Source organism: Chanos chanos, chromosome 6, assembly GCF_902362185.1.
Source record: "Chanos chanos chromosome 6, fChaCha1.1, whole genome shotgun sequence".
In the NCBI taxonomy this organism is placed as follows: Eukaryota; Metazoa; Chordata; class Actinopteri; order Gonorynchiformes; family Chanidae; genus Chanos; species Chanos chanos.
Window position 1 is genome coordinate 24,051,978 of NC_044500.1, and position 16,478 is coordinate 24,068,455.

Genomic DNA, 16,478 nt, shown 5'->3' on the forward strand with positions numbered 1-16,478 from the left:
CTCACACACTTTCATAAATTCCAGTAAAAACACACATGCAGCCCAAATACAACAATGCCAATGTAAATCTGCTGTTTTTAAAACATATTAGAGAAATGGCAAATAACTGGGATATGTGCAAATATTTGAATTCCTTTTCTTAGCCAAACAAGTGATTTCAGGAAAGGAGAACAGAATTATCTCATTTGTGGTGGGTTTTTTTCCACTGTGTGTCATGTGCCATGAAAAAACATCCCAGTGTAGCAGGGCTTGTTATGACTAACATATTGTACAGCCCTAAAAAAGAAAACAGACAGGGTTCAACTTCTAGCTTCTACTTCACCGGCTCCGTCTTTGTACGAATTATAAAAACACATAAACATACCTAAACACACAAAGTTTAAAAAAAAAAAAAAAGTTAAACTTCCTCTAAATGGAGTGGAAAGTAGTGATGTGATGTGTTGATCGTGATCGATTCGTTCATTTTGAACTAATCTTTTGTATGACTCGGGAGAAACAAGTCGTCGGAGTAAGTGAGTGATTCGTTCATTTTTTCCCTAGGCCGCGCGTGCTCAGCTTCGTTCACGAACGGGTCTTTCGGGTGTCTTCCGTTCACTTGTCACATAACCGCTGCGCAGGCTCAGTGTAGGAATGACTGATTAGTTCACGACTCATATCCGCGGGTCTTCAGGTCCTGAGTCTCTCGTTCACTTGTCTCGGCCGCTGCGCAGGCTCAGTGTAGAAATGAGTGATTCGTTCACGACTCATAACTATGGGTCTTTGGGTCCCGGGTCTCTGGTTCACTTGTCACATGGATGCTGCGCAGGCTCAGTGTAGGAACGACTGGGGACTTTTGTTCATTATTCAGGTGGTTACAGCAGTAACATAACCAATGCTATTATCACTGGTGAAGAGAGCTGTCTAACTATCATAGAACGATAATTTATTGATAGGCGCAGCGCTCTCGCACGGGCAAATTAAGTAATCAGTCATTTCAGCTGGATAACTCAGCAGGCTATGGTCCAAACGGGTTATTTAAGAGCTTAATAAAAGTGAACTTGTGTATTATACTTTACCAAGTGAAGCATACCATGTTGCTCTTCGTGTTTGAGAGCCGTCTTTCTGTCATCACTCAGATGACAGCTACAGTACCACACTAGTTCCAATGAACGAAATGAATGAATGCCTTGAAAAAAACTTCGTTCATTTTACTGAACGAAATTCAAAGATCTGAGTGAGTAAAAAGATTCGAATTTCCCATCACTAAACTGGAAAGTTTTGTGGCTTTCACCCCTAGCAACCCTGATGGCCACACCCCTATGGCAACGTAATTAAAACAGATGGAGTTGAAGCCATGGCAGTTAATACGGAAAAAAGAATGCGTTGGATTATGTTCATATGAAAGTGCTCAACCCCATGAAATAAGAATCTTTGGACGGCATGTCGAGTTGTGATAAGTACAGCACGGTTTAGCCGTCCCACTTATCGTAACGCGAGTATATCGTGCGGTAATCCCCTCACCCCTCCTCACAGACTCCCTTATTGCCCTGCCTATCACAATGGGCGGTACTGGGAGGATGCGTACATCGCAGTTGATCTCAGTTGTGAACACAGAACTAGGCTGTATGCTTCTTCCATAGGGCAGCATTTTGACGTACACTCGAAGGATAGATAGGCGCTGCTAAATTTTTTTTGAAAGTCTTTGTGAAAACGGAGGTCAAGCGAGACGCATCTTTAATCAAAATGAGCAAAGTACAAGGCGGGATGAAATGTGTGAAATACCTTCTGTTCATTTTCAACTTCATATTTTGGGTAAGACTATCACTTGCATTATCACACGTCATAATCATTACTCTATCTGCTCGAGCTCACTGTGTCTCATTTATTGCGGTTTACATGTACTACAGCCCATATCGAAGTGATGGCGATGTGCTTTGTTCTTCGTAATAATAAGGGTATTTTGTTACTCCCTTCACTATTGTACGTCTTCGTTTTTCCGTGCGAAGTTATATGTGTGCGACCTCGACTGGACTGTCTTGTGCAGAGCTGTGGTCTTTTACCTTCATGCCTGTTGCAACACCAAACATGATGATACGTTGTTCTGATTCTTCTGTTGATACGCGGGCGGGTTTTTAGTCACCTAATTGATGACTGTGGCATTTTTACCAGGAGGAGAGTGAAAGAGCTTCCTCAGAGAATACTCCAACAAAAGCAAGACAAAACTGTGTTTAGAAATGTAATGTTGTTGTTATGGACTTTTGAAGTCTTTTGCATATTTATGAGAATTTGAATGAGATCAGGAGTGTCTACAGTGAAGTGTGGTGACCATTGAAATGGAGCTATGGTGCAATCAACTGCTGTTTTAAAAGGTGTGACAAGACCTTGATGTAAACTAACTTTGCAAAAAAAAAGTCCCTTGGGCCGAATAAGCTAAAACCTTATTTTATGAATTCTGCACCAATGGGTCCCAACCAACAGGCTTTTGTGTCTATAATGCTTGTCTTAGAGCTCTGACCGAGGAACACTTGAATTTGAATGGGCTTTGTTCCATATTAGGAATGAGGGTTGTATAGCCTATTATTGGGGTACTTAAGCATTTTAGCATTCCCACATACAGAAGAGTTCATTATAACTTTATTAGAGCTGGATTCAGACCAGTAGGAGAGAATGTTATATTCAGGGCCATGCCCTAAAACTAAATGAGCAGTGGACCAAACTTTTTTACATTGTAATATCCAAACAAAGATAGTTCTGTCTCAGAAAAAAACTAAAGCACAACGCTTTGCAGTGACCTGGAAAGAACATGCTGGAGAATTGAGACAGAGCAGTGGTGTTTTAAAGTTTAAACATGAAAAGGAAACTTGGGCTACAGAAACTTAAAATTCAACATTGTTCATTTGTCCTTTTGAGTAACCTTAAGTTTTCAGTACGTTTTGTTCATTTGTCCTTTTGAGTAACCTTAAGTTTTCAGTACGTTTTGTTCATTTGTCCTTTTGAGTAACCTTAAGTTTTCAGTACGTTTAATTTCAGTGGAATTCAGTTCAAAAAAGTTGTGAAGTGTAAGAGTGCAGAGCCTGGTACAGACGGCCCTCCCTTCTCTTCCTCTCTCTGTGCTCTTTAGTGTCTGCCCTGTCAACAGCATTTGCTCTGCTCTCTCTTTCTCTTTCTATTTCTCTTTCTCTTTCTCTCTCCCCCTCCCCTCCCCCTCCCCCTCCCTCCCTCCCTCCCTCCGCTTTTCTCTCTTCTCTCTCTCTCTCTCTCTCTCTCTCTGTGTGTAGTAGAGCTGCAAGCAATGGTGATTCTTTCTAATCGAGTAATCTGTCAACCATTTTGATTAATCGACTCGTTTAATGATTATTTTCCTGGTTCATACGTGCATATATTGTACTGATTACTGACTTACATTAAAATGAACAGGCTAAAATCCCACCAGGAAAGATGAATTATTGATCTGCTTAATAGTCATTTATTTAAAGAATGAAAGTAGAGATGTTGACTGTTCAAAGTGAATGTCATTAATGTCAGAAAGACATCCAGAAAAGACAGCCTACCACAGTATGTCGTGCTAAAATGAATGTAACATCGCTGAAATATCAAGGTTCCTCCATTGGACATTGTGTTGTCGAATATGTAGAGTAATTCTACGATAACAAATATTAACCAGGTAGTTGCCTGTTAAAAGCACCAACCCATTAGCAGCAGGAACAAAAGACTTGTTGTAGCACAGCTGCCCCATCGATCAGTTGCTTTGGGGCACCATCTCTGATGTGCATATATTTTGCTGTATCAAGCTGTACTTTTGTGGAAGAAAAACTTGCACACTCTGGACACTATGAGTTTTGCTTTCTCTGGTTACTCTTCCTTTTTTACCATTTTTTTTCCTGTGCGATAAGCAATTACTTCTTATGGTACAAAGAAAATAGACGCCATATTGCCCCACGCCTCCTGTAGTGTACTGCATTCTGCTGAAAATTAAATATGTGGCCGTAGAGTTGTTTTTTGTCGGTGCGCAGACAATAAAAATCTACTTCGACCTTTTTTCATTGTCTACGTCTTCAATTTTGTCGATTAATCATTGCAGCCCTAGTTTGTAGCCTGACTGAACTACCTTGCCACAGGAACCACTAGCCTAATGCTGCTCTGTGTAGCATTAGCAGTTCATGCGGTTATCTAGCCATCTCTCATTGTTTCAGTTAGGTCAGATATAGAGAGTACCTTTCTCAGAATGACTGCATTTCAGTCAGAATTGCTGAATATTTAACTGGGAACTGTTGTGAAGTGTTGCCGTGTGTGAGGTGAGTCTGTGCATTGTCATTATGCATTGTCATTTCCCAGTACTGTGCAGGAAAAGACTGGCAGTAACATAGCCACAGGTCCTCAGCCACAGTCACAGGTCCTCAGCCACAGTTGCAGGTCCTCAGCCTGGGCCATTGGCATTCTCCTCTCCCACCAGAGGTCTTTTGTCATATGTTTCCGTATGGCCAGTCTGAAACCCTATTTGAGAAATGCTTTAACACTTTGCTGTCATTATTATATATAAATGTGTGCTTATAGTTTGGTGTGAAGTCCTTGTGGATAGAATTTCCTGACCAGTCTTCTAAAGTGGCAGTTGACTCAGTTTTCTGATTATCAGATGATGAGAAGTCATGATTTAGGTCAACAGCTATTCAACACCTCCTTTTTATGTGTACAACTCAGACCATCCACAGTGGTTAATACTTTACAGGCTTGTCCAAGCTCTCAGTATTAACAGAATCCACTTCCTTTTGCGTGATACGTGTGGTGTTTTCTCACAGTGACTCTGAGCTGCATTTTTATGGTTGGGGACTGTATTGACTCCTTTGGATGTGAAATTGGTAGAAATTCCACTCCATTAATCAGGGGTCTCCATGTCAGAGTCGCTTGGCTTTATTTTAAGTGGTTCAGTTTTTAATGACATTAAAAATCCATAGCTGTGGGTAGGGTAGACTGATGTGCTTTATGTAAATCAGGCTATATTTGGAACCTATTTATGCAGCATAAATAGACTTGTCTATCTCATGTAGAGACTAGTTTGTGAAGGTGCAATAAAACAGGTGTACAGTCTAGCCAAACACTAAACCCCTCTACCTCTATAACCACTTTACTGCTCTAGCTCTTTTTCTTATGGAATGAATGATAGCTAAAACCATTTAGAAATATATTTTTTAACTGTGTCTGTTTCAGTAGAACTGCAGAGAGCATAGAATTACCATTACATTTTAAGGACTTCAAAACTCTAAATAAAACTTTGTATCCTTGATGAACTAAAAACTTATGATGTGGAAGATCTGTTAGTCAGCAGAAATTAGCGAAGTGTTTTCCTCAGAACTGGCACAGCTAATGAGAATTTAGGTTTAGCATCACTGTCATTAAAATAAATGAAATGTTATTCATTTAAGTGAGGTTCAGTTTCAACTTAACCAAACTAACCAATCTGATCTAAACTAAACTAAACTAGATGAAACTAAACTAATTAAACACGTTTGCTCTGTAAATCATGTATTCTTGACGTCACTCTTGAATATTTAAGGGTAAGTAGATTAGATGTGGCTGTGCTCCTCCTCGCTGTGCTTTGAGTGGTGATTTTCTCATTGTACTAATGAAGTGGTGGTACTGGATGTGCTCAGATGGCTTACTGTAGAGCATGGAAATGAAGACAACGGTTTCCTCCATTACTGCTCATATGTGGAATGGTGTCACTTCAGCAGACAGCAGTCTTTTGTCCCTGTGCGGACAGGCCGACCCCTTGTCCTACCAACATGCACAGGCACAGGGGTGAGGGACACACCACCACCACCACCCGGGGGCGGGGATGGTGCCAGGGGCAGGCCAATGCCAGCAGGGGTGACGCCAGACCCAGTGTGGCTGGCACAGCCTGACTGATGGACACGGGAGATAACAGAGAAGAGCTACTGTGGACATGTAGATTGTAACAGGACCTCATGGAGAACCTATCCACTGGTTCACAGATCAAGATGGATTAGGGTAGACACATAGCTTGTTACAATCAGAAATATATATATATATATATATATATATATATATATATATGTGTGTGTGTGTGTGTGTGTGTGTGTGTGTGTATGTATATTTATATAACATGCAGAAATATATCATCGAAATCTATGCTTCGCTTATTCCCCTGTTAAAATCACTTGTCCTGATAACCTATATAAAAAACAGGCAAGAAATATCATTGGTCAGAGCTCTCTCCTGCTTTTTGAATTGAATGTTGGTGAATCATAGAGGGTGCCGCATGTTTCAGTCAGGTAGAAGGTGGCCTTTTTATCTCAATATTAGACAATTAGAATATTAGAAACTGCGCTGGGCTGGGCTGGAGTACTGGCACAGTCTTGTGGTCTGGAGTACTGGTACAGTCTTGTGATCTGGAGTACCGGTAGAGTCTTGTGGTCTGGAGTACTGGTACAGTCTTGTGGTCTGGAGTACTGGTAGAGTCTTGTGGTCTGGAGTACTGGTACAGTCTTGTGGTCTGGAGTACTGGTAGAGTCTTGTGGTCTGGAGTACTGGTACAGTCTTGTGGTCTGGAGTACTGGTAGAGTCTTGTGGTCTGGAGTACTGGAAGAGTCTTGTGGTCTGGAGTACTGGTACAGTCTTGTGGTCTGGAGTACTGGTAGAGTCTTGTGGTCTGGAGTACTGGTAGAGTCTTGTGGTCTGGAGTACTGGTAGAGTCTTGTGGTCTGGAGTACTGGTAGAGTCTTGTGGTCTGGAGTACTGGTAGAGTCTTGTGGTCTGGAGTACTGGAAGAGTCTTGTGGTCTGGAGTACTGGAAGAGTACTGTGGTAAGCTACTCAAAAACTCATTGCTCTGTGTATGGGCACAGACTGACTCTTGTGTTCCTGCACAAGGCCAAAAAATGATGTTCAGTGAATACAGTACTGCTTGTTATCGTAGAGTAAATTAAACACTGAGCTGTTTTGGCTAAAGGGTGCTTGGGAAACTTTACCAGTGGGTAAATATAATTATGGTATATTCCAGTTAATGAGCAGTTACCATTTGACATCAGATGAGTTATGCAGTAATTGCACAGGTAAACATTTCTCTTCTGCGCTGCTGGACAGGGAGGGAGAACAGAACTTCTCATCAGAACCACTGGTCAAATAACCACGGTGGACAGAAATTAGCTTGGTGCTACTTTAATATTGTAATTATGTAAGTGTTAAATATGTATTCACACATTTTTTGATGCAATGTGTGCTGCATGATTGTGTTTTGTCTCTTTGATCCCCAGCTGTTAGGCTTGGCAGTGTTAGCAATTGGCCTGTGGCTGAGGTTTGATCCAGATACAACTAAACTCCTGACTGAGGAAGGGGCTCCAGAAACCTTCTTTATTGGTGGGTAAGATATAGCACTGGATGAAATGCGATGTCATAGATCTTCTCTTATAAAAAAAACAAACAAGGCAATGGATTGTACACATTAATTTTGCGTCAGTCATAGTATCTTGCTTTGTTATATGTGCATAGTTGATTAAGTTCTTTTTATTTTATTTATTAAAATAAACACATTATAGAGTAGTTACAGAAGGAATAGATACAGAAGTGTTTTCATTTAACTGTTAAACTTAATATTAACCTGACAAAAAAGTAGATGAAAGAAGGAAATCTTTAACAGACAGAAATCCGTTATTGATACCTAAAAATGTGTCAAATCAGCATGAACAAAATTGGATAATGCAAGTCAAGCTAATGCTCTTAGCCAGAGCAACATAAATGTTTTTCTTCACTCTGTCACTGGGTATGATCCACTGGTGCAGCCTTAAATGGGTAAATGGCTGAGATGGGAATTCATAGTCCTTTTGTTACTGGGTGGTCTCTCACCACAGCATCATTATGAGTGTTGGGAACTATAAAGTAAAACATGAATATTCCTCTGATTACCTCTACTGCATGGTATCCAAACAAATGTGTTTAATGGCCGCTCCCTTTCTTAAAAGAGCATAGCTAGTCAGAATAAAGAATTTCTGTGGGCAGTTGTCTCATACCTGCTGGTGTTGAAGCCTTAGAGTGTTTACCTTTGGGTTCACATCTACCAGGCACATGGACCAGCCCAGCCAGATCAGTTGAAAGCAAATAATTGAGAAAGCTCTCAAAAAAACCACACTTTCACCCAGAATAAAAGGAGGCAGATGACCAAATGTTTACCCACCAGCTTACACTGGAATGATAATATTTTGTATTCTACGGTTGATGTTTCAAACTAAATTACTGGCTTCTGTATGCAAAGTCAAACTTTAAATTTTAATTTGAATGTATTGTACATTTGTTCCAAGATATTCTTTTAAAAGGGAGGCATGGTGGCGCAGGGGGTAGCGCTGTCGCCTCACAGCAAGAAGGGCCTGGGTTCGATTTCTGGACGGCCAGGGTCCTTTCTGTGTGGAGTTTGCATGTTCTCCCCGTGTCTGCATGGGTTTCCTCTAGGAGCTTCTGTTTCCTCCCACAGCCCAAAGACATGTAAGTCAGGCGGATTGGAGATACTAAATTGCCCCTAGGCGTGAATGTGTTTGTCTGTTTGTCTGCCCTGTGATGGACTGGCGACCTGTCCAGGGTGTTTCCCCGCCTTTCACCCAGTGAGCACTGGGATAGGCTCCAGCACCCCCTGCGAATTAATATTCTTTTAAAATTTAAATGTGTGACATCTGCAAATGGAACGTATCTGTAAAAAATTCTATGCAGAGTAGAGTAACCATCCATCTATCACAACTGTAATATATGTCAGTTTGTCAGAACAAACAGTATGATGAAATGTATCTTTTCCCCTGTTTTGAATACCTCTACAGTGATAACTGTTTATGGCACAGAGATAAACACCCCCCCGCACGCACGCGCGCACACACACACACACACACACACACACACAGACAACATCAAGAGTGCTGGTTAAATGCTTTTAGGATTTCTGTAATTCTAGATATATTAGCCATAATTTAGATGTATCTTGATTGGTAACTAGATGCAAACCTACAGAGAGGTGTACAATGTCAGGTTTTGATTTGAAATGTGGGAGCTGTGTAGAGGACTATCAAAACCACCTTGACACAGAATGCCAATATGATATGTCATAGAACATAGAACATTGCTGGAGCTTTTGACTATGTAAAGCAAATACCCACTTTATAACCCATATGGACTGGACTAAAGTGGACTAAACTGGAATGAAGTGGACTAAACTGAACTGGAGTGGACTGACTGGAAAGGACAGTCATAGTCACAGTCACAGTCATCAGGCACATTGACAAATTGTTATTCCAGTTGACACTGAAAATTTGAAGTTCTGACTTTGGCAATCTTTGGTTCCACTACAAATAGTCTGTCTATATTTCACAGTGAAGATCAGGAGTTGCTTTCAGTGTTTTCTCATATTATGCAAACCCAGTTTGTTTCAAAACATGCTTATGTCTTATAAGGCGTGACCACACAGTGTAACCTGACAACGCTGTAACCATTCTCGTACTGTGTAACATGGAGGTGATATAACCATTTTTATTCGGGGTAACTTGGTAATGATGTAACTATTCTCATACAGGGTAACCACCGCATGTCCAAAAGTGTGGGAGAGTAAAATTGCATAAAATCACAATTTCCTGCTATTCCAGTTCAATTCTAAGACTATTTCCTTAACATTTTTTCATATACCAGTTCCAGTTCCAATTGTTAACTTCAGTTGGAATTGGTAAATTCATGAGATGTGTTGTCTGATGATATGTTATGAAGCATTCCACAATGGAACTGTTGATGTGTCTTTGTGTTCTTAGCACTCATGTCAAGAATACAAAACAAAGAAAACCTGAGTCAATTAATCAGCCCAAACAAATCTTTTCCACTTCAGATAACTGAATATACTTTTGTCCCATAATTCAACTAAATAGAGTCATCCAACCATCAGTGTGCACGACTGGTCCTTTTTTCATCAGAAAGTCTGTCGCTGCAATTCTCTACATCAACCAGCTCAATAAACCCACAACAGGTCAACTCTGTCAGATCATAGCCTGCAAGGCACTTTGAGATTTGAGCCTGAATTTCAGATTCTTTCAGTAAAGTCAGAATCTGAAAAGAAAAAAAGAAACATTCATGCTCATAAAATAAATAATAAACTGTGTGAGTGAATACATGCCCTCTAGAACCCACTACCAGAGGGCCATGAAACGTGAGTGGCAGGATTCGGTTCTGTCTGCTAATGCCGGTTTATGAATGTGGTGGTATATTTTCCATCTTATATCACTGAGCAGGAGGTAAAAGCTACAGCAAACTGGTTCATCCCATCTTTCTCTGTCTCCAGAAAAACAAGCATTCTGTCCCTGGAGGGGACAACCATGCCCTGTTTGTGCAGAAACAGACCAGCCTCCTTTGTCCTTTAGGGTTAGCAGATGATGCTGTGTAACTCTGTTAGTGTGAAGATGATGCTCATGCTAAGGGACCAGAATAAATCAGTGGGGAGGAGACAGGGAAGGTATCCTAGCAACAGCAGCCCCAGGGCAAAACCAGGTCCTCTATCTGCCCCTGTGGTCTGAGCATACCCGTGTCCTGTGATGAGAGCATGCCAGCCACCTGAATGTTTCCAGAGACATCAGCCTGAGGGGGAAGAGGAGGAGATGGGAGCCACAAGCAAAGTGAACAGAGCCTGCCACCCTTGTAATACACACTAATGTTCAAGCCATCTCAATACACAGTAATACACACTAACCCACACAGGCCAGCTCTTCAGTCTTTTTCCATTCCTTTTTCACACCCAATTTAAACTAGACCAGTTTGAGTTGTGGTGAGGGAGGTTACCCCTGCCCTGTGTCTGAGCAGTGGTAGATGGAGTGATCCTGTCCAAACCTTCCAGCCAAGACAATACATCTGTACAACACAGAGGAATGCATCAAGACCTCTGCTGTTTTCCTCCACCACAGAATTGGGAAAGTGCACATGCGTCTGTTAGAGAGAGTGATGGAAGAGAGCAAACTGGTTGGCTCAGTTTGGTGTGATTTTATAATTATTGCCTGTATTTCCCAAACCAGGACTTAATAAGAAGACAATCGAATGCCGGTAAAGCTCTTCCAGAGTGGTTTGGACACTGAAAGAAGAGAAAGCACAGAACTGTCATGAAAGTCATTTTTCACAAGACAGCAGCCTGTCTCATGAAGTCATTTTTTTTCTCCTCTTTGCTGTACACTGAAAAAACAATGAAATACACAGAGGTTTGTGGTAACTGAACACTGGATACTTTGCTGAACAGATGTGATAAGATGTTTTTTTTTTATGGAGTGTTTGGTGATGACTTTGTGAGAGGTTGCTATAACTGTGAAACATTGTTAGGATGGGTAATGTCGGCTGAGTTAGACAGCACTAATGCAGAGTCCCGTGTTTAGGAACTCTGTCCCCAGCACTCATAATGCTGCTGTGCACACAGAGCAGAGATGCCATAGCAGATGCCAGTGTGCGGTAAATATACAAAATACTTTCACACGGACTGCCGAATCTTGACTCAGAGTGAAACTCCATGTTGATTGACACAGGGGGAGGATGGAAACAGGTTTCTGGAACAGGTTTTCCCTCAGACCAGAGGACAGGTTTCCTGTGACTCACCGCTGACTTTTCACTCTGACTCTCCCCAGACCTTTGTTCCTTCATGAGACTTTGACATGCAGCACTGCCTGCCATTGTCTCAGCAGTTCTACGGACTGCTGTTTCTGCCCCACTCTCCGCTCGTTTTTCACGTCTCCTCTGACTCCTCATTGTTTCAAATGCCCAGAGTTCTCTTCTCTGTGAAATCTTGTGGAGATGATTTAGTCACAAAGAGCATTGAGAATGATCGTTCTAGGTCTAAGTAGTCTAGGAATGGTCTTAAGAATATTCGAAGTTTACAATAAGATCATCAGAACGGGACCGTGCATGGTCCTGCTAGGGGTGCTTCTGCATGAGGAGGTTAATCTTGTTGTAGGAATCTAACTTTTAGACAGTTGTCTCTTTTTCTCAAAAACATTAACATGTCTGAAACATTACACTGACCTCTGCTGTGTGAGGCTGAAAACCACTCCATCTCCACCTACAGTTCACAAACAGTACTGGCAAGCTGCTGCCACAAAAAGCCACAAAGCAGTAAAAGAAGCATACAGCATTTAAAAAATGCAATGAAAATATGTCATTATATTTGTTGGTCATTCTTTTTTTTATTTGACCTTTCTTTGAAAGTTTTGGAGCACACTCGCTATTTACAGGTCACTGCAATTGGAGTGGTGGGGAGAGGCCATCACACTGCACTTCTTAGTTTCCTGGACCTTTTATTTCAGAAAAGTGAAAAGAAAAACATGACCTGTACAGCAAAACAGTAAATAAACAAAATGAAATCTCTACTGACGACCTCCCTAAATTTGCTGTAATATAAATTTTTTACAAATATTTTTTTTAATCCATTTGAAAATTTTTGTGTCAGATGTACTTATGATATTTGCAATATGGTGTTGGTTGTGTTCAGTTTGTTCAGTATAGTGTTGGTTGTGATCAGTGTGTAATGCGTTCAGTATCCTCAGTATGTGTCACAGCCTGCACCTCAGTTTGGACTTTTAGTTTGTCATGTCTTTGTGTGCCTGATCTCTGTCTGTCTCCGCCCCTCACCTGTTCCCGTTTGTCTAATTATTGACCTTGTTAATTTTACCCAATCCTGTTTTGCCCTGTTTAGTTTCTCCTATTTAAGTCCTAGTGTTTTCCTTGTCCATTGTCTATCGTTGTTTGTGTTTTGCACACACTGTTATGCTGCACCTTTTTGTTATCGGCTTTTGTTATTAGTTTGCACTTGTATTTTAATCTTCTTTTGTCAGTAAAGTCTTCCGTTTGGTCACCTTCAACCATCGTGTCTTGCACTTGGGTCCTGCACCACACCACCAGCGTGACAGTATGGTGTTGGTTGTGTTCAGTGTGTAATGCATTCCGTTTCTTCAGCATGGTGTGTTCACACAAGACCGTCTGTTTCCTCTCCAGCCGTGTACGTGTTGACAGGTGTGGGTGGGATCATGATGCTGGTTGGATTCTTCGGCTGTTGTGGAGCGGTCCGGGAGTCCCAGTGTCTGTTAGGATCGGTGAGTAAGAACTGGGCTGCTGTTATCTCAGTCTTACATTATCTCACAGTCTTACATTCTCTCAGTCAATGCTGTTGACAGCAGGTTACATTCTCTTACATAGCACCACCAGTGCTGTTGACTTATACAGCGGGGTCAGTGTGCGTGTGAGTGGTTGTGTCAGTCTAGAGTGATGAGTGGGAGACAGCCCTGAGCATCATGGAAGATGAGATCTGTTTCATCCCTTCTCTGTTTCAGTTCTTCGCTTGTCTCCTTATTATCTTTGGCGCGGAGGTTGCTGCTGGAGTCTTTGGATTCTTGTACAAAGATAAGGTATGATTCATTTAGTATATGAATTATTTGCCATGCTGTTTTAATGAAACTCAAAGACAGCTGGTACTCAGTCATGTCCTTTTTGTCTAGGTCATTGAAGAGGTGCAGAGCTTCTACAGCAGTTCCACTGAGGAAAACGGCAATAACACCTCTGTCGCCTCCATCTACCACAGTGTGGTGAGTCTTATTATGACATTTGTGACAATACTGTAAAAAAAACCTCATCACCAGCACTACAGCAGGTTATATGTACCATGTCTTATGGATGATGGAAATGTCTAATGTTCTTTCTCCCCTGTCTCAGCTGTGCTGTGGAGACTCATCTCCCAGCCCCCCGCTGTGTCCAGACTCAGAGCTTGAGAAGGTAAGCCCTTGCCCCTGGTTTAGGTTCACACACCTGTCAGTCCTCAGACACGCCGTTTTCCAATGAAAATAATAATATATACAGGCCTCATCTGGGTGTGTGTTTTAGTTGATGGTAAGAGGGTGACGTGTCATCTTTTTGGCATTTCGCAGAGGTATCCAGGCTCAGGCTTAGCTGCAGTAAGAACTCATTTCTTTGCATTAATACCAAACAGTTTGGTCACACAAAGGCCAGGCAGATTTGTTTTCTGAGACCATAGAATGACGACTGCAGAAGTGAGTGTATAGAATGTATGAGTGGAGCAGCGTGCCCTGAAGAGAAGATCTGTGCGGTGGTGTGCCTGGACTCCCTCCTCATCAGGCATGGACTAGAAAGAGAACACAAGGACACAAGCCTGAGACAGTCTTATATTCAGTATTCAGAAAACAGGAATATTAGGGGCTATCTGAAGTTTAATTAGGAAAAGGTGCAGTTATAATGATGTCCAGTAGATGGCAGCTGTTGCTATGCTATCTTTGATTTGTGTTCTTCAGTGCCATTCTATAGCCATAAGTCATACTCTGCCTTTAGATAAAGAGGAGAAGACTTTTTTGAGCAACATGGCCCATAGAAAAACCATCATTGTGTCCGAAATCACTCACTACTCACCATGTAGAGCACAATATAGTGAGTTCACCATTTTGTAGTGCTGTCCAGATGTGTAGTGAGCATTGTTATACCCTATATAGTGCACTCAGAGTATCCCACAATGCATCATGCAAAGTAGGGTACAACCGATGTACCCTACATTGATCGACTTAGACCATCATGCATTGCGGCCTGTCTTGAGAAAGCAGGCAAGTCTTTACAGGCCAATCAGATGCAGATGTTCTGGTGTTTATGCGACAGATAATAATTACGAATATTCAGCGCATAATCACGTAGCAGCGTAACATCCAAATAGTGTCCAATGTATTAACAGCTGTCTGCTGTTATCCCCCAGTGAGTCTTCTATGTATCAAACACTATGTAGGGAGGAGTGAATGATTTCGGACACAGCGCATGTGATAAATGTAACGGTGAAAAACAGGCTGTATACACCGTGCCTCCGTTTAACACAACTGGTCAGTCCAAAACAGGCCGCCGTCTCCCCTGTACCTTTCCAGATGGGTGTTGTTGCCCTATAGGGGAAGGCATTGGCCTTTCCAGAATCGCCCATCATTTATTCATAGTTCCCAGATAAACACACTGATTGATGGGTGGGATGTCAGATCAGGTCTTCCACTGCCGGTTAGAGACAACAGACCAGGGCCTGAACACACCTGCTTAACATGCCTGTGTTATCATTCTTACAGACTTTCATGTAGAAAGAACATGACACAGAAATAGTTTATTTTATCATTATTTAATCATTTTTTTTTTCCCCTCAACGTCATAAATTTTAAGTCTCATAGCACTGTGTAACATCTAGACGTGTGTGTGTGTGTGTGTGTTCTCCCAGGACTGTTTAAAAGCCATAGATGACTTCTTTCATGAGAAACTTTTCATCATTGGCTATGTGGCCATTGGCATTGCAGCAGTAATGGTAAGGATTACTCTGGGAGTTGTGGTTTTTGGGTTAGTTATTGAAATGTTTTTGATCCAGGGCAGATAGGAGTCATGGGTGTTTATAAATATGAAAAGAACAGGAGCCGGTTCAGGGATACTATTAAAGCTCATTTTCCCCTTTTCCCTTTTTCTTAGATAATTGGCATGATCTTCAGCATGGTTCTGTGCTGTGCAATTCGCAACAACAGAGAGGTCATCTAGCTATCCCTGCCGCCCCCAGCCACCTGACTGTCCTGAACTCCCCAATTCGCTATCAGCCCCTGGGTCAGGCATCAGGACTGGGTGGATCCGGAGAACGAGCAGGTTCGGTGATTCTGGTCTGAGATCATTTCATAAACAGTGGCATTTTGGGTTGGACTGAACCCTCTTCGCAAGACGGACTGCCTCTCCTCCACTTTTCTCTCCAACCACTTAATCTGCCCCTGCCCTGGGTCCACCTGTGGCCTGTGTCACTCTGACACTTAGTCTCCACACATGCTGTATCCCTGCACCCCCTCTACACACACGCTGGCTGGACTGAAGGATCACTACTGTAAATATGTTTTAGATACCTACTGAGACCTGTCTGTCTGTTAGCTGATACTGTCTACTGCCTTCTCCACCAGCCTCTACCACATCAGCCATCGGCATCCGTTCATTTATCTTTTCCTTTTTTTTGTGTGTGTAATATAGTTGCGAGACAGATTTGGAAGCTGCTTGCTCATTAAAACTGAATGTCTGTGATTAATACGTTCATGCTGATGTTGTCACAGTGCGGTTTCATATTAATGCAAGGGTGGCTGGAACTGGTACAGTATTTCTAAAGACACACAAACACACACATACTTCTTACAGTGTACAGCCAATTAGGTATCAACCCACGAGCTTCACAGTTGGATCAAACCATTGTAAGACTCTTCATGCATGCTCTGTCTATGGAAGCTGTCATTATCCTCCAGGTTTGTCTCTGTTTTGTGGTTGGGGGTAATCTGGGCTGACCCCTTACCATTTGTCATTTGGTTTGAAGCGGGTCACTCCAGTGAATGCACCGGATGTTTGGTCTTGCTGTCGCCTCCTGATAGATGAGCCCTATGGCTTCATTCTCCTAGCAAAACAAAGCCATAGGGCTCTTCAGGTTTACTACTTGCTCCGAGTTAA

At 41.9% G+C, this 16,478-nt stretch overlaps 1 protein-coding gene across 1 annotated transcript; it reads left to right on the forward strand.

The window, feature by feature from the left end:
- Positions 1-1,722: 1,722 nt before the first annotated feature.
- Positions 1,723-15,542, forward strand: tspan2a (tetraspanin 2a). The gene is made up of 8 exons (XM_030778627.1): positions 1,723-1,791; positions 7,250-7,352; positions 12,981-13,078; positions 13,316-13,390; positions 13,481-13,567; positions 13,695-13,754; positions 15,235-15,318; positions 15,477-15,542. The coding sequence occupies exons 1-8, from the start codon at positions 1,723-1,725 to the stop codon at positions 15,540-15,542; spliced, it is 642 nt and encodes a 213-aa protein (XP_030634487.1).
- The last annotated feature ends 936 nt before the right edge of the window (positions 15,543-16,478 follow it).

What these genes read in the sequence shown, in the direction of transcription:
- tspan2a (XM_030778627.1), top strand. Translation starts at nt 1,723, where the DNA reads ATGAGCAAAGTACAAGGCGGGATGAAATGTGTGAAATACCTTCTGTTC. An exon ending in TCCAGAAACCTTCTTTATTG is followed by an intron (nt 7,353 to 12,980) that starts GTGGGTAAGATA and finishes TTTCCTCTCCAG; the next exon opens with CCGTGTACGTGTTGACAGGT. An exon ending in TTGGCATTGCAGCAGTAATG is followed by an intron (nt 15,319 to 15,476) that starts GTAAGGATTACT and finishes CCTTTTTCTTAG; the next exon opens with ATAATTGGCATGATCTTCAG.